General features: G+C 44.5%; 1 protein-coding gene across 1 annotated transcript in view; it reads right to left on the minus strand.

The window, feature by feature from the left end:
- Positions 1 to 677: 677 nt before the first annotated feature.
- Positions 678 to 23,703, minus strand: part of YWHAG (tyrosine 3-monooxygenase/tryptophan 5-monooxygenase activation protein gamma) — a 31,875-nt gene continuing 8,849 nt past the window's right edge. Inside the window, exon 2 of the mRNA XM_008018404.3 lies at positions 678 to 4,137. Coding sequence (XP_008016595.1) covers positions 3,481 to 4,137 — 657 coding nt within the window. The 3' untranslated portion in view covers positions 678 to 3,480. The remainder of the gene's footprint in view (positions 4,138 to 23,703) is intronic.

Below are 23,703 nucleotides of genomic sequence, written 5' to 3' on the forward strand. Positions count from 1 at the left end.
AGTTCGAGCCCAACCTAGGCAATATGGCCAGACCCTGTTTTTTGTTTTGTTTTGTTGTTTAAAAAAAAGGCAGGGTTGGGGGGTGCCATCAAACTCAGGTCTGTATTTTTCCCCAGTGGTACCCCAGAAAGGCCCTCAGAGATCCAGTTGAACAGGCTCATTTAATGTGAGAAAAATGGAGGCCCAAAAGGTGCAATGGATTGGTTTTGTTTTTTTTTTAACAGAGATAGGGTATCAATATGTTGTCCAGGCTGGTCTCAAACTCCTGGCCTCATGTGATCCTCCCCCCTCGGCCTCCCAAAGTGCTGGATTACAGGTGTGAGCCACTGCTCCCACCCTAAAAGGTGCAATTTTTTTTTTTTTTTTGAGACGGAGTCTCACTCTGTCGCTAGGCTCGAAGGCAGTGCTGCAATCTTGGCTCACTGCAACTTCCACTTCTTGGGCTCAAGCGATTCTCCTGCCACTGAGCCCGGCCTGGTGCCATGGTTTTTTAAGTCCCCAAACCCAAATCTGATTCCTGGTTGGAGGCGCTTTCCAGTATATACTGTCTTTCCCCTTTTTCCCGCCAACCCAACTTCATTCGTTGGGCTGGGGAGGGAAGAGAACACCAACATCGGATCCAACCTTCAAAAGCAAAGGATAGCCAAACTGACACAATGAAGCTAAGAACACTGGCGTCAGATCTGTAAGTTTATTTGCTCAATGTACGACAGCTACATAATGACTCACATTCATGATATTCCATCACTGAGGAAACTGCTAAAGATGGTCCGTGTGTGAAATAATTCCCTAGAGAAACACGGAGCTGGAAAAATAATCACTGATTAGACCTTAAAAATAGTTCACCGCATAACATGACAAAAAGCACAAAGGCTCATTCAGAGAACATATTCGTTGTTCTCCGACACTGTAATAGTTATAATTTCACCATGACAAACACCAGACATTAAGATTAAGCTAACACTGGTGTTTCTTTTGCTCCCCCCCTTTTTAAAAACAAAATATATAACTGCATGTCACTATAGCAACATCCAAAACAGATCAATTTGTTACAATCACTATTTGGTAGAGCAAACTTTAACCCCCAAAAGGAAAAATTAAATTAAAAAAAAAAAAGAAAAAAAAAACCTTTAAAAAATTTGAAGACTTAATTTTTTTGTCATAGGAATACATAACACCTACAGTATAAGTTAATCAATTTCAAGCTACTGTATAGAAATACAACACTAGCATGCACAATATTGTATCAATAGAGTAATGGAGGAGTAATCATTTCACTGGAGAGACAGTATCATAGGCAAGTGCATTTCTTTAAAAATAAAGAAAAGAAAAACCATTCAAAGCTGCTTAAATATCAAGTCTCCCATTCCCTCTCCGTTTTTAGCCCTCAGGTGTGATTTTTATCTTGCATTATTCTAAAAAGCAGCCAGAGCCAAAGCTGAAATTTAAAGGAAAAATAGGTTTTGTAATTCCAGTAAATCATTTCCAAATGCTACAAGGAAAAACGCAACACTGCTCACTGGACATGAAGATAAATTAGGGAAAGCCCCACCAACCCCGCCCCACTCTGTTTTCCTCCCAGGGCAATGACTTTAGGCGCCTGTAAGAGGCACAAAAGCAGCAAAGCTTCTTCTACTACTTCTTCTGGTAGGCTTCAGTTAACTGGGACTTTTGCTCTAGCGTGAGGAGGGGGCCTTCTAAGGAAAGTCATGCTGGGTAAACTGTGCAATGTTACAGAGCACATTGAGTCTGTGGTCATCATGGTTCTTCTATCTTCACTGTCACCTGTATCCTGTTACACATACTCAGCTCCTAATTGTAAGCTCAATTTTGGTATTAGCAAAAGCAACTGTCAGTTTTTCCTCAATTACTCACACTTTTTCTTGCCTAAATAAAATAAACAAAGAAAACAAGTGTGGTGTCATCACACATCTCGGGAGTTCCTCTTGTCACTGACTTTACTTTAAAAAAAAAAAAAAAAAAAGAATGCACATGCGGGCCACGTCCACAGATAGACAGATTCACCCAAAATGAGAATGAGGGCCTTAAGGCTGCTGAAAACAAATGGGTGGAAATAGCAATGTTGTTTCCGTCAATTCTAAATGTGCACTGGCTGCGCAAGACAAGCCAATCTCCAATTTCTATGCTTTTTTCATTAAAAAGAAAAACTATCTCGAGAGGAAAAAGTTCTGGTCAAATAGTTCAGTGTTTGTCATCGGGTAACAGTTTTTTATCTTCCTACAACAATTACTTGGGGAAGGAGTGTCTTCGGGGAGGAAAAACCGAAACACTGACAAGGCTCCCGAAATTGGACAGAATGGTTAAGGATATAGAGCTCTTCCTTTTGGGTTTTTCTACCAGTAGGCTTCTAGCACCTGAATTTTCACACACTGCACCACAGACCTTCTCCAAACGCCTCTCCAACCCCATAGCTTCTCCACCCAGCTGCATCCGCCGGCACGAGGCGCAGTGGGAAACGCCCCAGTGCAGAGTGGGCGACGGCAGTGTGATCCCTGAGGAGGGAGCTGCAGCAGCTTCGGAAGCGGGATGTTCTCTGAAAATACCAACACGATCCATGACATACAGACCTGAATTTTCTCTATTTTTGTGGCGTTTCACGTTTCTCTCAAGAGGATTAATAATTTTGGTGGTGGATTTACGTTAAGAGGAAAGGAGGACCGAAAAAAAAAAATCCCACAGCCACCTGCCGAGCACCTATGAACCAAAACCTGAAGTCACTTTCATTCTCCTCATCTAGCCTAGGAGACCAATCAACAGCAAAACCAACCTGGATAAGGCCGAATAAGGATGTTAAAGCTCAGACAACTAGCAAAGGAAAAGTACACAATCGATGGCTTGGTGTTACATATGGCTGTAATGTAGAAATACTGTAAACTGCAATTTAGTGTTAATACTGTCAACTAATCAGAGACTTCGGAAAACTGGCAAGGCCTAAACCGTAAGGACGAATGAGACCTCAGGTTCTAAGTCTGTCAGTCTGGGATTTACACTGTTCCATGTCTGTAGGCTACACCCTGGAAAACATGCAGAGCCAAGACAGATGAGATAGAAAGTACCCAAAACGAGACACGAGAGCGTATGTACATAAAAATCCTTACTGGAACCACAGAACTTACTGAATGAGGGCCATTCCTCTTTAAGTTTTCTTTTCATCTGAAAACCCTATTACCTAGCAATAAGTTAAATTAGAGACAGACAGCTCCACTTGCATGAATCTACAGAACAGTCCAGACGCCAGTGTGAGGCTGCTATTCCAATACCAGCACAGCTAGCCTGACTTTCCACTAGTGGTATTTTGGCAAAAATGTCAAAGAGGCGATCAAAGACAGGACAGGTCGTGGGTTTCTCCCTGGGAAGGTCATCCCTCCCTTTCCCTCCCCCACCCGACCCCCAACTCATGGGAAAAAAATAAAGACTGCAGTAGTAGCATCCGCGTGCGCTGCCAGTCCCCCTGGGGCCTTAATTGTTGCCTTCGCCGCCGTCGTCGTCCTGCTGGTCGCTCGTCCAGAGCGTGAGGTTATCGCGGAGGAGCTGCATGATGAGCGTGGAGTCCTTGTAGGAGTCCTCGTTGAGGGTGTCGAGCTCGGCGATGGCGTCGTCGAACGCGGTCTTGGCCAAGTGGCACGCTTGCTCCGGGGCGTTCTGGATCTCGTAGTAGAAGACGGAGTAGTTAAGAGCCAGGCCTAATCGGATGGGGTGGGTGGGTTGCATGTGCTCTTTGCTGATCTCGTGGGCTTCGCTGTAGGCCTTCTCAGAGGACTCCACCACCGTCGCCCTTTTCTCTCCAGTGGCCACTTCGGCCAGGTAGCGGTAGTAGTCCCCTTTCATCTTCAGGTAGAACACTTTGCTCTCGTACTGGGTCTCGCTGCAATTCTTGATCAGGTAGTTATCCAGCAGGCTCAGCACATCCTGGCACACTGCCTCCAACTCCTTCTCTATCTTCTCCCGGTACGCACGGACCATCTCTATCTTCTTCTCATTGCCGTCCGCAGATGTCTTCTGCTCAATGCTACTGATGACCCTCCAGGAAGAGCGGCGTGCCCCCACAACGTTCTTGTAGGCCACAGAGAGAAGGTTTCGTTCCTCATTCGACAGTGGCTCATTCAGCTCTGTCACCTGTCAGGAGGAAAGAACAGAGTTGTTATGGTACAGAAGGTGTCCACTAGGTTAACTGTATCTTTGAGACACTAGAACAGAGCTCCGTTGAGTAACATGATGAACAGAAGGAAATTACGTTGCGTGGGCTGGGGGAAGGGGACTGGAGGTGGAGCACACACAAGGCAGGGAAAAGTGCGGCTGGATCAATGGTGTCTGAACCCCGGCTTCCTCCCCAGAAAAGGAAGCAGGCTTATCATGTGTGTTCCACAAAACATTGTCAAGTCTAGGCCTTAGATGAGAGACTGTGAGTACAGATGGTCTAACTCCGCGGTTTTTTAGGAAAACAGACTGTCAAATTCCTCCTAATCCTGCCCTGTCTAGTAAACTTCAGTCCCATCCCTTCTGGATGAGAAAATACTGAGTCAACTTCAAGCTGACTTCTGAGAAACATGGAGGCCTTTCTGATCATACGCACGTGAATTCTAAACCTCAGTGAATCCAAATAAGGGGCCTGGGATTGAGTCTGATCGCTGTGATACTTTAGCAACCCAGGGAACATGTATTTGTGGCAGTGGGAGTGTCTGACTGAATACAACTTTACAACGAGCAATATAAAAGAAAGAGGCAAGCGCAGCGCCTCTGAGCTGAGCTGGGCAACAGGAATCAATGCTTCTCCCAAGATGACCATTTCTCAAGGCTCCTGCCCTCATCACCCCCCAAATTAATCACCTTCAGAAAACTAAAGTGGCATCTCCAACCAATGTTGTATATTTTCATGACTACAAATAACTGCTTATAATAAAAAAATTCAGCCAATAATACTAAATTTACCTGGTTTCTATAGTATCAGAGTCATACACTATTGCATTATTTGTCAATCATATGAAATACATTATTACTATTATTATTGTATTTGAGACAGGGTCTCATTCTATCACCCAGCCTGGAGTGCAGCGACGGGATCACAGCTTACTGCAGCCTCAACCTCCCCAGGCTCAGATGATTCTCCCACCTCTGCCTACCCAGGAGCTGGGACTACCAGCATATGCCAACTGGCTGGGGATGGGGCAAAGAGAGGACAGAAGAAAAGTGGTTACTCCCTGTCCCCTGTGTAGATCAACCACAGCATCTGCATAACATTATATGACATACAGAGATGACAGGTAGGGAGCTAGAATCCAAAAAGATCTACTAAACCAAGCTTATCCAACCTGCGGCCCACGGGCTGTATGCAGCCCAGGATGGCTTTGAGTGCAGCCCAAGACGAATTTGTAAACTTTCTTAAAACATTGTGATTTTCTTTTCGCAATTTTTTTTTTTAAGCTCATCAACTCTCATTAGTGTTAGTGTATTTTATGTGTAGCCCAAGGGAATGTGGCCCAGGGAAACCAAAAGACTGGACACCCCTGTACTAAACTCCTGGGGCATGGAGGAACTGAACTACCAGACTTTTTTTCTGTTTGAATCATTATGTTCAGTGTATTGGCACATTCCTGTAATCCCAGTGCTTTGAGGCACCAGGTGGGGAGGACTGCTTGAGGCCAGGAGTTCAAGACCAGCCTGGCCAACATAACAAGGCTCCATCTCAAAAAACTTTTTGTTCAAATTATAAATGGGGGGTATGCTTGGCAAAACCGGTTACAGTCACTACTTCAAGCAGCATCTACTCAGAGATAATTTAAATCAAAACATAAACCAAATCATCTTATTAGTTTATGGCAGGCGGTTCATCTTCTGAATGAACTCAGCAGCCAGTGCTGTATGCTCCAATATTCTCCAATATTGTTTTAAAGTCAACCTTTTCCTAGACATTACTGATGCTCTGTTTAATGCTGGAGAACAACGTTACTCCTACCAGCCGTGCCCTCGGTGAACCAGACTCAAAAGAGGGGAAGAATAGGGGGTTGGCACTACTTGAGTTCAGAGCAGAAGGAACCAGGAAAGAGATGCTTTGCTCCACCACCTCCTGTGCCCTGGCCTTCTGCAAACGCTCCTGCATGAATAAACATAGGCACCTCGTGTCTCATTCTGCACTGACTCTCTGTCATCTAGCAGACCGCTGTCAGTCATGCTGAATTCTGATGTGTCCACAAATAACTGGAAGATTGGGCTTTTCCCACTTTCATCATTTGCTAAGCAATCATGGGGACAAGCCGCTTCATTTCTCTGGGCTTTGGTTTTCTTATCTGCAAAATGGGGATTTCTGTCCTCTTTCATAAGGTAATACACAGGTATATCAGACAAATAAGAAAGTCTTTCTTTTTTCTTTTTCTTTTCGAGACATTGTCTTACTCTGTTTCCCAGGCTGAAGTGCAGAGGCATGATCACAGCTCACTGCAGCCTCAGACTACTGGGCTCAAGCAACCCTCCCACCTCAATCTCCAGAGTAGCTGGGACTACAGGTGTGAGCCACCATGTATGGCTGAATTTTTTTTTTTTTTTTTTTTTTGGAGACAGGGTTTCAAAAAGATCTGGTCTCACTCTGTCACCCAGGCTGGAGTGCAATGGCACCATCTCGGCTCGGCTCACTGCAACCTCCCCCAGAGTTCAAGTGATTCTCCTGCCTCAGCCTCCCGAGTAGCTGGGATTACAGGCGTGTGCCACCATGCCTAGCTAATTTTTGTGTTTTTCTGTAGAGACAAGGTCCTGCTTGTTGGCCAGGTTGCTCTTAAACTCCTGGCCTCAAGTGATCCACCCACCTTAGCCCCCCAAAGTGTTAGGATTACAGGTGTGAGCCACTGCATCCAGCCATTTTAAAATTTTTAGTAGAGACAAGGTCTCACTATGTTGCCCAGGCTGGTCTCGAAACCCTTAGTTCAAGTGATCCTCCCACCTTGGCCGCTCAGAGTGCTGGGATTACGGGTGACAGCCATCGTGCCCAGCAAAGTCTTCCTGAAAAAGTAAAATGCTACAGAAATGTGAGGAACTACTTTTAAGAATACCCTGAATAATTTTCCTTCTGGTTCTCACTACAGGGGATGTCTACATTTCTTAACGATCTCCCAGCTCATCTTCCTGTTATCGAGTGTCTCTTCTCCGTTTCATCCTCTTCTCTATTTTAAGCGGAAACTGCCTTAGCTGCCTCACATCCCTTCCTTTCCATAAACCCTAGTTCCATATAGCCTGAAAAAAAAACTGCCCAGACTTGGCTTTGGAAGGAGCTGAGCCCTCGGGTGCTGCTGCCACCGGTCTCTGGCATACTTTCCTGAGTGTGTGGATGCCGAAGACAAACCGTCCCACAGTGCAGGCCTCACGAATGCCTCCAGTGCAAGGGGAGGCCAGCGTGCCGAAGGCCACAGAGATCAAGTTCTGGCCTTTCCCCTAAATCATGCTGTCCTTATTTCAAGGGCCAGGAGCTATTTAAAGCTCAAATTACCTCACCAGTCCTGGGGGGGCTCCTCCTGCTGCAAATGAAGTCTCCCTGCAGAGCCCAGAGGGGCAATCTGTACTTATGTAAAGTCTGTCTAGCTGTCCCCAGACAAACTGGAACAAGGAGATTACGAAATGCCAGTATCACCTTTGGATGCAGTAGCTCGACCACATTTGGAACACGCCCAGATGTTCTCTGCCAGTGAAAAACTAAGTTAGAGGGGAAACCCTTCAGCTCTAAAAAGTCTAAAGAATGGCTGTTCTGAACACCTTAAACCAGAATTTTTTAAAATCCTTTATCCTTTAGGAGATCCCCACCATACTAGTTTTAAAGGTCAAAAGATAACCTCTTAAAATAACAGAAGTTATTTTAATAGTGTCTAAAAAGATTTAATCAATACAGAATGACAGAATGACTATTCAATGTAGGACGATACAGGATCCATATCATTTGGGAAGGGAGGTAACATTTTTCAAAACAGTCATTAAATTTGTTGTTGTTGTTTAAACAGAGACAGGGTCTCACTCTGTTGCCCTGGCTGGAGTACAGTGGTGCAATCACGGCTCACTGCACCCATGCCACAAACTCCTGTCCCTCAGCCTCCAGAGAAGCTGGGACTACAGGCATCTACCACCACGCCAGCGAATTTTTTATTTTTTTTTGCAGGGGCCAGGGTCACCGTATGTTGTCCAGGCTGGTCTCGAACTCCTGAGCACAAGTGATCCTCCAGCCTTGGCCTCCCAAAGTTCTGGGATTACAAACGTGAGCCATCCTGCCTAACCACCTTCTTCTTTAAAAAATAAAAAAATAAAAAAAATTGGCCGGGCGCGGTGGCTCAAGCCTGTAATCCCAGCACTTTGGGAGGCCGAGACGGGTGGATCACGAGGTCAGGAGATCGAGACCATCCTGGCTAACACGGTGAAACCCCGTCTCTACTAAAAAATGCAAAAAACTAGCCGGGCGAGGTGGTGGGCGCCTGTAGTCCCAGCTACTCGGGAGGCTGAGGCCGGAGAATGGCGTGAACCTGGGAGGCGGAGCTTGCAGTGAGCTGAGATCCGGCCACTGCACTCCAGCCTGGGCCGCGACAGAGCGAGACTCCGTCTCAAAAAAAAAAAAAATAAAATAAAATAAAAAATAAAAAAAATTGAAAAAGAAAGACATAGGGTCTCACTCTGTTGCCGAGGCTGGAGAGAAATGGTGTGATAACAGCTCATTGTAGCCTCAACTTCTTGGGCTCAGGTGATCCTCCCACCTCAGCCTCCCACCACGACCTGGTTAATAAATTGTTTCTACGAATGGGACACTTGTAAACATGGTCCCCAAAATTTACTGTCATGGCTGTTGGGAAATGTAGGTTTCAGTTTTTATTCCCCAGAGTTGTATGTTCTGCTTAAAAACAAAATTAAAATTTCTGCCTTCTCTACTACTACAAGCTCAAGTTCAAATTTCTTTTGGTGACTTAAAAGATGTTAAAGATAGCTGTAGGTAAAATGGTTAGAAAAATCTATGTTATTCTTACCAACAGTTTAAAAAGTAGAACTCCCCAAATCCCAGCTGCTAAGGAATCAGATATTAATTAGTGTCAACTATTTTCCCCTAAGAGCTGATGACGAGAGACACCTTTTCTACCTAAGATTAGCAACTCTTGAAATTCTTGGAAAGCTGCTTAGATGACTTTCTGACCTTAAGTCATGGAGCACCAGGTCATTCACAATTTCCTTATCTAACAAGAACCTTACATTGTAATGGTAGGGACCAGGCACAGCCGCTCACCTCTGTAATCCCAGCACTTTGGGAGGCCGAGGTGGGTGGATCACTTGAGGTCAGTAGCTTGAGACCAGCCTGGCCAACATGGCGAAACCCCGTCTCTACTAAAAATACAAAAATGAACCAGGTGTGAGGTGCATGCCTGTAATCCCAGCTACTTGGGAGGCTGAGGCAGGGGAATCACTTGAACCTGAGAGGCGGAGGTTACAGTGAGCCAAGATGGAGTCACTTCACTCCAGCCTGGGCAACAGAGCGATCTGTCCTCCGCCCCCAAAAAGTTATGAATGCAATTCTGCATTTTTAATCTTCTTAAATAACTCCTGGGGGCTCAAGCAATCAATCCTCCTACCTCAAACTGGAACTACAGGCATGCACCACCTCACCCAACACATTGATTTAATAAAACTGAAAATCTCTACAAAGAACTGAAGTTCACATCCAAAAACTAAGCCAGGAGAGATGAACAGGCAGAGCACACAGGACTTTCAGGGCAATGAAACTACACTGTGTGATACTCAGATGGTGGCTACACGCCTCTACATACTTGTCCAAATCCACAGAATGTAGAACACCAAGAGTGAGCTTTACTGTAAACTGTGGACCTCAGGCGATAATGATGATACATTCATTAATTAGTTTAAGCATACCCCTCTGGTGGGGGCTGCTGAGGGAGAAAGGCTGCGCTTGTGTGGGGGCAGGGGGTATATGGGAACTCCACTCAATTTTGCTGTGAACCCAAAACTGCTCTAAGAAAGTCTGTTGTTTTCCCCCCAAGACAGAGTTTCACTCTGTCACCCAGGCTGGAGCGTGATGGCTCGATCTTGGCTCATTGCATCCTCTACTCCCGGGTTCAAGTGATTCTCGTGCTTCAGTCTCCCAAGTACAGCTGCTTGGATTACAGGCACCCACCATCACGCCCAGCTAAATTTTTGTAGTTTTAGTAGAGACAGGGTTTCACCACGTTGGCCAGGCTGGTCTCGAACTCCTGACCTCAGGTGATCCACTCGCCTCGGCCTCCTAAGTGCTGGGATTACAGGCGTAAGACACCATGCCCAGCCTTTTTTTTTTTTTTTTTTTAACCTAGCAGGTGCTAGGTATGAGACTTGGTTCCATCTTACATTTTCTGTCCTCCTAGAATTTGAGAATATTGTCACCTGAAAGGGCCAAGGAGCCATGAAAAAGAGAAATGTAGTGAGTGCTAAATAGAAACAGAAAGAATGAGACGACCAAGTGCAGGATGTGCGCTGATGTCCATGTTAAGGATACACCATGCAGACAGTGGAATAAACCACTGCACATGGATGGGACACAGTTCTCCTTCATCACAACTCATCGTGTATTCGAAAGACAACCTATATTTACTAAATAATCGACTGAACACTTGTGAAAATAACCTTACGTATCTGAATAACACGCCTCAAACGTGAACTCTATTCTGTGCAGAAGAGCTAACATAACAGGCTTGAGTCTGCTGTCTTTCGAAAGGCCTGCTTACAAGGCTGGTCTCTGGCTGGCATCTGAGAACTCGGATTTGGGGAGGGTTCCCACCATTCCCTGATAAAGATAGCTCACTGTCGCCAAACTGTTGGTACAAACAATCTGGTTTATGTTAAACCTGTTTTCCTTCTGGGAATCTGGATTTGGACATGTGCTAGGTAGACAGAGGGTACTTAGGTGACCAGCCCCCAGCTGGTCTCTAACAAGACCCTCGGTAGGCAGCATTTCTCACATATTGTCACAGCTTGGAATAATGACGCATATCCCGTGTGATTTCCCTAAGAGAGGACTCTTGAAAGTTTGTGCCTGGCTTCCTCTGATTTTCGTCTCATGAACCTCTTCCCTTTGCTAATTTTGTTTTTGAGATGGAGTCTCGTTCTGCCACCCATGCTGGAGTGCAGTGGTGCGATCTCGGCTCACTGCGGCCTCTGCCCCCCAAGTTCAAGTGATTCTCCTGCCTCAGCCTCCTGAGTAACTGGGTCTACGGGTGCCTACCACCACGCCCAGCTAAACTTTCTACTTTTAGTAGAGACGGGGTTTCACCATGTTTGGCCAGGCTGGTCTTGAACTCCTGAGCTCAAGTGATCTGCCCGCCTCAGCCTCCCAAAGTGCTGGGATTACTGGCATGAGCCACTGTGCCCAACCTCCTTTGCTGACTGAGCTTTATATATTTCACAGTAAAAAAACCACAACCATGAGTACAAGTATTTGCTGAGTCCCAGCAAATCACCAAGCCTGGAAGCAGTTTTGGGGACTTTCAACACACATTCATTCCAGAAAACTTGATACGACATGTTCTATAGGTCCGGTGACTAGGGAAAATATGCTTAATGGCCACTACTTATCAAATAATTAATTCATCAAGCATCCATGGACCATCTAGTATATACATCACATTGTACCACAACGTGAAGACACAAAACGTTAGAGGGATGTACTCAAGGTACTCAGTCTACATGGACAAAATACAACTTATTCACACTGGAGTATCAGTCAGAGGTATTCTTAACGTAGCAAACTGCATGGAATACTTGGAGAAATTTTTAATTAGGAAGTAACAACTTTAGTTGGTTTTTTTCAGCAGCAATCACCCTGGCTACAAACTGTGCAGAAGGGAAACATTCATTCGAGAAAGAGCAACAGCCTCAGAGTCGTGAAACTTCTACCCAAGGCCAAGCCAAAGTCTCACAGACGAGAGGAGAGCTGGGTGAGAGCCTGGGTTTGGCTGACAGTGCCAAGTCCCACTCTACAAGGCAGGTATTACACTCACTTTACAGGTGGGACTCAGAGAAATAACATGACTTTTCCCCAGAGTCACGTCATTAACACTCCACAGAGTAGAAAAAACTCCAGCCCTCGGGCTTCAAATCTTGTGCTCTTTTTCTATGCTAAGAGTCTCTGATGATGTAACTACTGCAATACCACGGAGAACGGGCTAATTTCTCTAACACACAAATACCTCCAAAGAATTTCTAAGATCAACCAGTAACACAAAAATGGGCAAAAGGAACAGAGAAAAGGAAAACAGGAAAAATGCTCAACCTCATTCATTCTGTGAATTTTTCTCCGGTCACACTGCCAAGGCTTCCTTGTGAAGGTGACAGTGTGGGTAACAGGCACGTATCCACTGGTCATGTGCACAGGATAGAAATCTAGATGGCACTAAAAATCATCTGTATATTCACACTGCATTTCTAGAAGGGTCTGAACGCAAGACTGGCTGGGAAACAGTCAAGGTTGATTAGGTTGGACTTTGTACCGATGATGAGTAGTACCTATTCCAACAAACCCTCTCCACTAGTTACCATTATTCATACCTACAATTGGAGCTTAAAGACAACCTTGAAAGCCAAGTTTTCAGAAAAGCCCAATGCCGGTAATTTTATATAAACAGTTTATGGATGTATACAACAAACTCAAACCACACTTCTTTGCTTTCTGTGTGTTTTAACTTAGTTGTATAAAAATAATGGTAATAGGCTAGGTGTGGTGGCTCACACCTGTAATCCCAGCACTTTGGGAGGCTGAGGTGGGCGGATCACCTGAGGTCAGGAGTTTGAGACCAGACTGGCCAAGATGGTGAAACCTTGTCTCTCCTAAAAATACAAAAATTAGCTGAGCGTGGTGGTGTGCGCCTGTAATCCCAGCTACTCAGGAGGCTGAGACAGGAGTCACCTGAACTCAGGAGGCAGAGGTTGCAGTGAGCCAAGATTGTGCCACTGCACTCTAGCCTGGGCAACAGAGCAAGATTCCATCTCAAAAAAAAAATACAGAAATAATAATAATAATAATGTATAAAAATGATAAAGATACAACGAAGAACAAAGGATATCTTTATACGGTTAAAAACAGTATACAGAATATATACTATACTGTTGACCCTTGGACAACACAGGTTTGAACTGCACAAATCCACTTATATGTGAATTTTCCTCTACCTCTGCCACTCCTGAGACAGCAAGCCCAATCCTCTCTGTCCTCCTGGCTCAGCCTATTCAACATGAAGACCATGCACATGAAGACCTTTACGACGACCGACTTCCACTTAGGGAAGAGTAAATATAGTTTCTCTTACACTTTTCTTAATAATATTTTCTGCCAAGCGCGGTGACTCATGCCTGTAATCCCAGCACTTTGGGAGTCCAAGGCGGGTGAATTGCCTGAGCTCAGGAGTTCGAGACCAGCCTGGGCAACACGGTGAAACCCTGTCACTACTAAAATACAAAAAATTAGCCAGGCGTGGTGGCATATATCTGTAATGCCAGCTACTCAGGAGGCTGAGACAGGATTAACTGCTTGAACCTGGGAGGCGGAGGTTGCAGTGAGCCGAGATCACGCCAACTCCATCCAGCCTGGGCGACACAGTGAGGCTCCACCTCAGAAAACAAAACAAAACACACACAAACAAAAAAACAAAAAATTTACACATGGGATTTGACTGTGCCCCTAACTCACACATTGTGCAAGGGGCAACTGTATGGATCAGCCCTGTTTCACTAACAATCAATTCTAGTATTTTTCCAGTTTATTCTCTACAAACATAACCTATGGTTTCCAAATATCACCTATCCTTTCCCACAGCTAGAACTTCCTATACTTGAGTCATATACTACCTGGACAAGGCCAATATCAATAATGTTTAAGAGCATTTTTTTGTTTTTTTTGTTTTGTTTTGAATTCAATGGAACTATTTCCAGTGGTTTCATTCTTAAATGTCAGCTCTTGGTTTAATTGTGTTTTTCTCTATCATGTTAAGAAAATATCCATCTAGTCTATATTTTTCTAATAAACTTCTGTGATCAGAGATGGATTTTTCAACAAAACTATTAACTCCTCGCCCTCGAGACAATCATTTATGATTAAGTATCATTATTCCTAACTTAAAGAAAATTAAGGCTCAGAGCTGAAGAACAGAACTCAAATACACTGGCTCCAAATCCTGCATGCTTTCCACTATACAAATAGTTCTTAACCAAGGAGGGAGGGTTTTTATTATAATATCTCCTCAAGCAGCCCTACCCCTTGTCGATTCAGATGGGAACCATGCATATTTATTTCTCTAGGTTAAGAATTGTAGCGGTTTCTCAAAATGCTTCCTTAGCAGCATTATGACTCAGCAATTCCACTCACAGATAAACACAAGAGAAATAAAAACATACGTCCATACAAAATTCTTTTTTTTTTGAGACAGGGTCTCACTCTGTCAACCAGGCTGGAGTGCAGTAGTATGATCACGGCTCACTGCAGCCTCGGGCTCAGTCCTTCTGCCTCCGCCTAGCTTATCGAGTAGCTGGGACTACAGGCATGTGCCACCACGGCCGGCTAATTTTTTTAGTTTCTGTAGAGATGGGGGTCTCACCATGCTGCTGCAGCAGGTCTCAAACTCCTGGGCTTAAGTGATCCTCCTGTCCCCCAGACCCCCAAAGTGCAGGGGGAGCCATCGCACCTGGCCCATACAAAATCTTGTACAGGGGCTGGGAGCGTTGGCTCATGCCTGTAATCCCAGCACTTTAGGAGGCTGAAGTTGGCAGATCACTTGAGGTCAGGAGTTTGAGACCAGCCTGGGCAACATGGTGAGACCCATCTCTACTAAAAATACAAAAATCAGCCAGGCGTGGTGGCTCGCACCTGTAATCCCAGCTACTCAGGAGGCCAAGACACGAGAATCACTTGAACCCAGAAGGCAGAGGCTGTAGTGAGCCAAGGTGGCACCACTGCACTCCAGCCTGGGTGACAGAGCAAGACTCTTGTCTCAAAAAAAAAAAAAAAAAAAAAAAAAGAAGAAATCTTGTAAGGTTCACAGCAACATTAGTTCTAAGAGCCAAAAGGTGGAAACAATGCAAATGTCCATCAAATGAGGAATGGCTGAACAAAATGTAGTGTGATCTATATAATGGAATATTATTTAGACACACAAATGATGCACTGATAACATGCTTCACTGATGATCTTGAAAACATTTTGCTAAATGGAAGCAGCCAGTCACAAAAGACTGCATACTGTATGATTCCAGTTACATAATATGTCCAGAATAGGCAAATCCATAGAAACAGAAAGCAGATTAGTGGTTACTTAGGGCTGGGTTGGGAGGGGAGGTGACGGGGAATGACTGCCAATATGGGGTTTCTTTTTGGGTTGATGGCATGTTCTAAAATGTGGTGATGGTTATGCAAGTCTGAACATACTGAAAACCATTAAATTGCACACTTTGGGTGAATCGCACGGTATGTAAACTATATCTCAACAAAGCTATTGAAAAATTGCTGCACTATATGACAGTTTATACAGCACTCTCACACACACCAGCAATCAAACATCAACTCTTTTGTTTGAAATACAAAATTCGAAATACTTGACGTTTCATAATACGTGGACTTACACAGAGAAAACTCACTGTAATGGAGCAGACCTCTGGCTCTTACATTTAATCCTCCTCTTGTGTCCTCCTAGTAGTGTAATGCAGGTTATATTTCTTAACATCCTCTCCAAAAAGGTGAACGAAAGGCCTTGTTTTTAAGTTTATGCACAGCTATCATAAAGGAAAGATGAAAAAGAGCAGGAAATTTACATGTCCTGCCATGGGTATCTGTCATTATGAAGCATTCGATCCCACCAATATGGAGGAAAAGGTCAAAGAAGAAACACACTAAGATGGCCGGGCGCGGTGGCTCAAGCCTGTAATCCCAGCACTTTGGGAGGCCGAGACGGGCGGATCACGAGGTCAGGAGATCGAGACCATCCTGGCTAACATGGTGAAACCCCGTCTCTACTAAAAATACAAAAAACTAGCCGGGCGAGGTGGCAGGCGCCTGTGGTCCCAGCTACTCGGGAGGCTGAGGCAGGAGAATGGCGTGAACCTGGGAGGCGGAGCTTGCAGTGAGCTGAGATCCGGCCACTGCACTCCAGCCTGGGCGACAGAGCAAGACTCCGTCTCAAAAAAAAAAAAAAAAAAAGAAAAAAAAAGAAAAAGAAAAAAAAAAAAAAAAGAAACACACTAAGATAACGTACTCTGAAATACAGATAATCCACTCTGCACTCCCTTCCCTCTTATAAACCCCGCTGGGTGAAGGATGGTCTCTGACCCTCTGTTGCACACTTCTGTGAGAACTTGGTTGAATTCCACCTTCAGAGGTTAATAAGTACTTGAATTCTTCATATCAAGGCTGCTTATTTCCCTACAACTGCCATTCGCTGGCCTTAAGATTGTTCTCTCTTGGGGGCCAGAATCCATTTTTGAAACTGGCAAGGTTGGTTCTCATATCCTAGAATCTTCTCTAACCTTACTCACTGTTTCCACAGCCAGGCCACACCTGCCTCCCTGTCCCAATCTTCCCCTAAATGCACTCCCACTTATCAATACCCCTCAGTCTGCTATTTAGTGTATCAGGCTTCAAACCTCCGCTGGGCTACTTTCTGAACTCATCAAACAAATTAGCGACTATTTCTAATTAATTACTAGTTTTATCATAGATCTGATTTGGAAGTCGGGGGAAGAGAGGACTTTCCCAACAAAAAATTAAACTATTAAAAAATTAACCAGCCGGGCACAGTGGCACACGCCTGTAATCACAACACTTTGGGAGGCCGAGGTGGGAGGATCACCTGAGGTCAGGAATTCGAGACTAGCCTAGCCAACATGATGAAGCCCCGTCTCCACGAAAAATACAAAAATTAGCCGGGCATGGTGGTGGGCGCCTGTAATCCCAGCTACTCGAGAGGCTGAGGTAGGAGAATCGCTTGAATCCAGGAGGCAGAGGTTGCAGTGAGCCGAGACTGCACCATTGCACTCCAGCCTGGGTGACAGAGCAAGACTCTGTCTCAAGAGAAAAACAAAAACTTTTTTTTTATGTGTAAAAGTTGTTGTAAACTATGGCATATTGCAGCTATTTTTAACAATCAGCTTTATTAAGGTATCTACTGGGTAGAGGCCAGGGATGCTGCTGAACACCCTACAATGCACAGGATGGCCTCCATATCAGCAAAGGATCATCTGCTCCAAATGCGTATACTGTGGAAGCAGAAGAACGCTCCTGTGAGTTCTCAATACCCCGGCTACCAGACTCAGACTCTTCCCATCACACCTCTCTCTGCTTCTTCACATTAATATAACGCTTATACTCCACCCCTGGAATCTGGGCTCGGCCATGTGAATCAGCATCACCCATGAATCACGGTGGGACCTTAACTCAAAGTCACTTCTGAATGTGCGCTGAATGACATCAATCTACATGTGACGTACCCAGCAGAGATTGTTTTCTTTTTTTTTTTTTTTTTTTTTTTTTTGGAGACGGAGTCTTGCTCTGTAGCCCGGGCTGGACTGCAGTGGCCGGATCTCAGCTCACTGCAAGCTCTGCCTCCCGGGTTTACGCCATTCTCCTGCCTCAGCCTCCGGAGTAGCTGGGACTACAGGCGCCCGCCACCTCGCCCGGCTAGTTTTTTGTATTTTTAGTAGAGACGGGGTTTCACCGTGTTAGCCAGGATGGTCTCGATCTCCTGACCTCGTGATCCGCCCATCTCGGCCTCCCAAAGTGCTGGGATTACAGGCTTGAGCCACTGCGCCCGGCCGCAGAGATTATTTTCAAAAAGCGTCCTAGTAACACCTCCTGACTCTGTCATTCCTTCCACCCACTTCCTTTCCAATATGAATCCAGCTACTCCCATCAAGAGACTGGGTATCTCTCTACCTCCATAATCTGAACTTGGTCATGTGACTTGGTTTTAACTAATGGAGCCTAAGCAAGTATGAGATAAGCAAGGCTGTATGAGATAAGCAAGTGCCTGTGCGTTGGGACTCGCTGCTGGGATCTTCCACCACCCCGTGAAGAAGCCTGGGTTAACCTGGAGGTGAGAGACTGTGGGTGAGGCCACTGCAGTTCACCCAGTCTCAGGGCAGCGCCGCTGGCCTAGACCAGCTACTCAGCAAACCCACAGAATTGTGAGAATCAACAAATACTTGTTTGGGGTACTTTAAGACAAGCAAAAACTAATACGGTATTTCAAAGCTCCAAACTAAACTGACTTATGAAAAGCAAATCATACTCAATTCCTATTGAGATGGCAGTCAAAGCCCGAGACCTATCGTTCTCTGCAAGTGTTACTGCACCAAGTGGAACGGAACAGATGAATCTGGGGAGCAAGGTGCAGGACTTTAAGCAAACAATTAGGCTTTTTTTTTTTTTTTTTTTTTTTTTTTTTTGAGTCAGTCTCGCTCTGTTGCCTAGGCTGGAATGCAGTGGTGCAATCTCAGCTCACTGCAGCCTCCACCTCCTGGGTCCAAGAGATACTCCCACCTCAGCCTCCCAAGTATCTGGGACCACAGGTGCACGCCACCACACCTAGCTAATTTTTGTATTTTTAGCAGAGACAGGGTTTCACCATGCTGGCCAGGCTGGTCTTGAACTCCTGAGCTCAGGTGATCCGCCCGCCTCAGAATTAGGCTTGTTAAAACAATCAGGGCACATGACATGCCTCTGCAGCTCACCTAACTCCGTATCAGGAAGACACCTCATCAAATGCCTTGAAAAAATCCAGATATACTATGTTCCAGCACTCCCATGGCTGGCAGTCAAAAACCCTATTCCAAAATTAGTTCGATCAAAATTAGTTAAAAAGGTTCTTAAACACAGCCATATTGACTCCTACGTGATAATCTCTTTCAGGTCTGATCTTTGTTTCTACAATTTCTCCTGGAATCAATGTCATGCTCACTTTAAATAGGGTTATTTATCTGTGTCCAGACCTCTGGTTCCACTTCCATTATCCCAAGGCTATTCTCAAAAATGAATTATGAACGTTAGTTGAACTAGTCAATTGGGACAACTTACCGCAAACCACACTCTTGACCTTAAGCAGAATCATTCACTTTTAAAGTCAAATTCTTGTAACTTCCCAGTCCCCACTCTTACCTATAAGACTTACTCTTGAATACCATCCTTTCTCTCCCAGCACCTTCCCTTCAGGCTTTATTCACTCCCTGCAAGGTTCATGGAGACCCAGCAACTCCATTCTTTCTGCAGGCATACCATGTCTTGTCCTTCCACTACACCATCCCTAAAATACCCAGATCAATGCAACCCCCTGCCCCTCCCACTCTCACAACCAAGATTTACGTGAGGGAGGGGGACACAGAGAGAGAACTAGAGGTTGAAGTCACTATAAACCTGGCAATCCTACTTACTGCCACCTCTTCTTCATAGACGAACGTGACCATTAGTTAGGTCCATCCTAAGGCCTTTCTTCCAAAAGTAACTGCACCTATCACTACCTCCTCTGTTAAGTGCCAACAAAAGATGTTTCTTCCCCCTCCATGGAATCCCACTATTCTATTACATTCTATTACATTCTTCTATTCTCCCTCTCCTACTCTTTCCCATTAATATACAGCGAAAGTTAAGGTTTAAAATAAATGAATGAGATGGTGAGCAGTGGCTCATGCCTGTAATCCCAGCACTTTAGGAGGCTGAGGCAGCCAGATCATGAGGTCTTCAAGACCAGCCTGGCCAACATGGTGAAACCTGTCTCTACTAAAAATACAAAAATTAGCTGGGTATGGTGGTGTGAGCCTGTAATCCCAGCTACTTGGGAGGCTGAGGCAGAATTGCCTGAACCCAGGACCTGGGAGGTAGAGGTTTCAGGAAGCCAAGATCGTGCCACTGCGCTCCAGCCTGGGCTACCAAGTGAGACTCCACCTCAAAAAAATAAATAATAAATAAAATAAAAAATAAATGATGCATTTCAATCCCACCTCTTCCTGGTTCTTTCAAAATCAAGGTTCTAGAATTAAGTTTGCAATTGTTACCATTTCTTCCATGTTTCACTTCCTCCTCAACCCACACCCCTACACAGTGGTCACTGTCTTCCCATCCCGTGACCCCACGCATGCAGTGCTCTTGGCCTTCATCTTAAGTCTGAATTCACAGAGGCATCTAACCCTGATGACCACTCTTTCCTGAGGCTCTCCGCCCCTTGTCAGCCTTCTTTCCTGGTCTTTCCTTCCTCGTTCCAGTCACTATTTAAGAGCCAACCACTGCATGTCACATTTTTCTCTGGGTGACCTTTGTTCTGCATGGTTCCAACACACATGGATACAAAGAAGGCTCCCTCTCGAACGTCAGTTCTACCAGGGAAGAGGATATTATGTTCTGCAGGGGTTAGGCCAGCCTGGTTATTAGTAGATCCTAAATGTTTTTTTACTTACACTGTGCCAGGCGCTGTTATAAGCGCCAGTCAAACTGACCTGTAGCCAAGTTAATTTGCCTCCACTTAAGTGTTTCGTGAAATTCAGCATAACACCTGAATTCATCTTTTCCACCATTTTCTCCTTTCTTCTTCTATCTCCGGCCACCCATTTCTCCCTCTCCAAACTGCCCTCGCCGTTCTTGTCCAGGTCCCTGAAGACTAGACCCGACAATCTACTCCTCAGCCTTCCCTCGCTCTGCCTCACTGTCCTACTCAGTTTCCACATTGCTGCCTGGGATCTCCACACCAAAAATTAGATCATGGTCCTCTTCAGCCTGAAGAGACTCACCATGGCTTAAGAAGAAACGAACTCCAGAAGGCCCTTCATGAACTGGTTCCTGTTAGCCTGTTTCAACTCATTTCCTGCTACTCCCTCAAAAGCACACCACCACAGCATTCCCTGAATGCTACCAACAGGAACTAAACAAATCATGCCACCGATTCTCCTTTTCCATACTGAAACTAAGCATCCCATGCCCTCTGCCTGGTTATTCCTTCCTCCAACCTCTCCCCCTCCCTCAAGCCCCACAAAGACACTGCGCAGGCATCACTTCCTCTAGGAAACCCTCCTTGAGGACCAGTGTGAACTCAATGTCTGTCTCCAGTTGCACAGCATTCTGGGCTTACTTCAATTTATTCTGTGGAATTGAGATCCCTACAGATGTTCAACAGGAATCCCATCACAACCGTATCTTTCCTAGGATTTGAGATCAGTGCATTCATTTCTTCCAACTGCCTAAAATGTCTTCAAAATATTCAAATGCTTACATTCAAATACTCAAATGTCTGCCGGGCACGGTGGCTCATGCCTGTAATCCTAGCACTTTGGGAGGCCAAGGCAGGTGGATCACCTGAGGTCAGGAGTTCAACACCAGCTTGACCAACATGGAGAAACCCTGTCTCTACTAAAAATACAAAAAAATTAGCTGGGCATGGTGGCATGTGCTACTTGGGAGGCTGAAGCAGGAGAATCGCTTGAACCCGGGAGGCGGAGGTTGCAGTGCGCTGAGATCACGCCATTGCACTCCAGCCTTGGCAATAAGAGGGAAAATCTGTCTCAGAAAACAAACAAAGAAACAAAAAAACACTCAAATGTCTACAAAAATATCTTATACACAATATAAAAAACTAGCATCTCTTTTCTTCCTTTGATCTTTACCCAAATCCTCAAAACATGTTCCAAACTCCCGTTTGCAAATTCCACCTAAAACCATATTATACTGGTTTTTATTTGCTATACAAAAGGTTTTCTCTTCCTCCGAGATCTATTTCTTTTGAGTGAGGTATCTGCTTCCATTAAGTTCTGAGTGGTACCCTCATGCCTCCTGACAGTATCTCGAAGACTCCAACAGCAAAACTACAGCACTTACCTCACATTAACAATCTCAAGCTCTCCTTTGTTAAACGACATTTAAAAAACACACTGCAATCGTGGGATCAAATGATGTTTTCTGAAAGAAACAGGGTTACACTTGTATTGAGTAATACATCTTGCAACTGTCCTAAAGGAAATGTGTTCTTCTGTATTTAAACCTAGATGACACGCCACCACCTCAAGGTTAACCAATGGAAAAATTATTAAATATGCAGTAGTTTAAAAGGATTTTCCATGCATCTGCAAGCAATGGAACATAAGCTAAAATTAATTAAAAGAGATCAATTGAAACAACAGCTGGTATCCACTTTACCCATGACCCCTTTTCTAGAAAAAAAAAAAACTTAAAATAAGAGCTTTAGACTTTGTTTTTTGTGTTTTTTTTTGGAGATAGAATCTGTTGCCCAGGCTAGAGTGCCGTGGCACAATCTCAGCTCACTGCAGCCTCTGTCTCCCTGGTTCTAGTGATTCTCATGCCTCAGCCTCCAAGCAGCTGGGACTATAGGCGCATGCCACCATGCCCGCTAATTTTCGTATTTTTAGTAGAGACAGGGCTTCACCATGTTGGCCAGGCTGGTCTCAAACTCCTGACATCAGGTGACCAGCCTGCCTCCACCTCCCAGAGTGCTGGGATTACAAGTGTGAGCCACCCAGCCTCCCAAAGTGCTGGGATTACAAACCAAGAGCCTTAGACTTTTGAAAAAAATTTTTAAGGCAAATTAAACATTTCCACCTTTAAAATGAGAAGACTATCACTTCATAAAACTGTTGTTAAATTAATTGGGCAAAGTATATAAAAATGCTTCCCAAAGTGACAGTAAATATCAAACTATATTACAATAGTTCATCTAACGGTGTGTAATTTAAAAAATCTTTTGTCTTCCCAAAAAGATTTTAGTCAATGCAGAAATTTAGAGAATAGATGTAAAAAAATTCATGCCAAAAACTACCCTAAGTTTTCCATTGTGGTCCAGATGCTTAGCTTAACTCATCATTTCAGAACTGCAACAGCTCAGTAAATAATGGTACTATATTTTTACAGCAGATATAAACACTTGCTAAAGTGTTTTGGTCATCATTTATTAATACACATATACACATACACACACACACAGCCAGATGATGAACAGAGAAAACCAAGATCAAAATGCAACAGGGTACCATAAAATGAAAATAAGAGGTAGTTGTAATTCACTCAGCAAGTGTTTTTGAGACTCTACATGCCACAGTTCCAAATAATGGCAGTACAAATATATTCTACCTAAGTTTTAAAAATTTAATCTGTTAACGATAGCTTTGTTTGAAGTTTTGCCATATTGTTTTTCCTTCTTCAATAAATAGATCAAGTTCCAAAAACCTGAAGCCTTTTTCTACAGGGCCAGCAAGCGATGAAAAACAAAAACACGCCTGCAGGCGGATCACTTGAGGTCAGGAGTTCGAGATCAGCCTGGCTAACATGGTGAAACCCAGTCTCTATTAAATAATAAAGGCAAAAATTAGCCAGGTGTGGGGGTGAGCACCTGTAATCCCAGCTACTCGGGAGGCTAAGGTAGAAGAATCGCTTGCACCCAGGAGGGGGAGGTTGCAGTGAGTTGAGATTGCACCATTGCACTATAGCCTGGGCAACAGAGCGAGACTGTCTCCAAAAAGCCATCTTCCATATTGGTAAAATAATCCCTGACGAGGCCAGAAAAAGAAAATGTAATACAGATAAAAGACCAATATGCTGGAAAATGGTGAAGCTGGGTGTACGGGGGTTACTGTACTATTTGTCCTTATTTCGTATGTTTGAAAGTTTCCATTAGTCAAAGGGAAAAAAAAGGCAATCACTCCAAAG

Source organism: Chlorocebus sabaeus, chromosome 28, assembly GCF_047675955.1.
Source record: "Chlorocebus sabaeus isolate Y175 chromosome 28, mChlSab1.0.hap1, whole genome shotgun sequence".
Classification (NCBI taxonomy): Eukaryota; Metazoa; Chordata; class Mammalia; order Primates; family Cercopithecidae; genus Chlorocebus; species Chlorocebus sabaeus.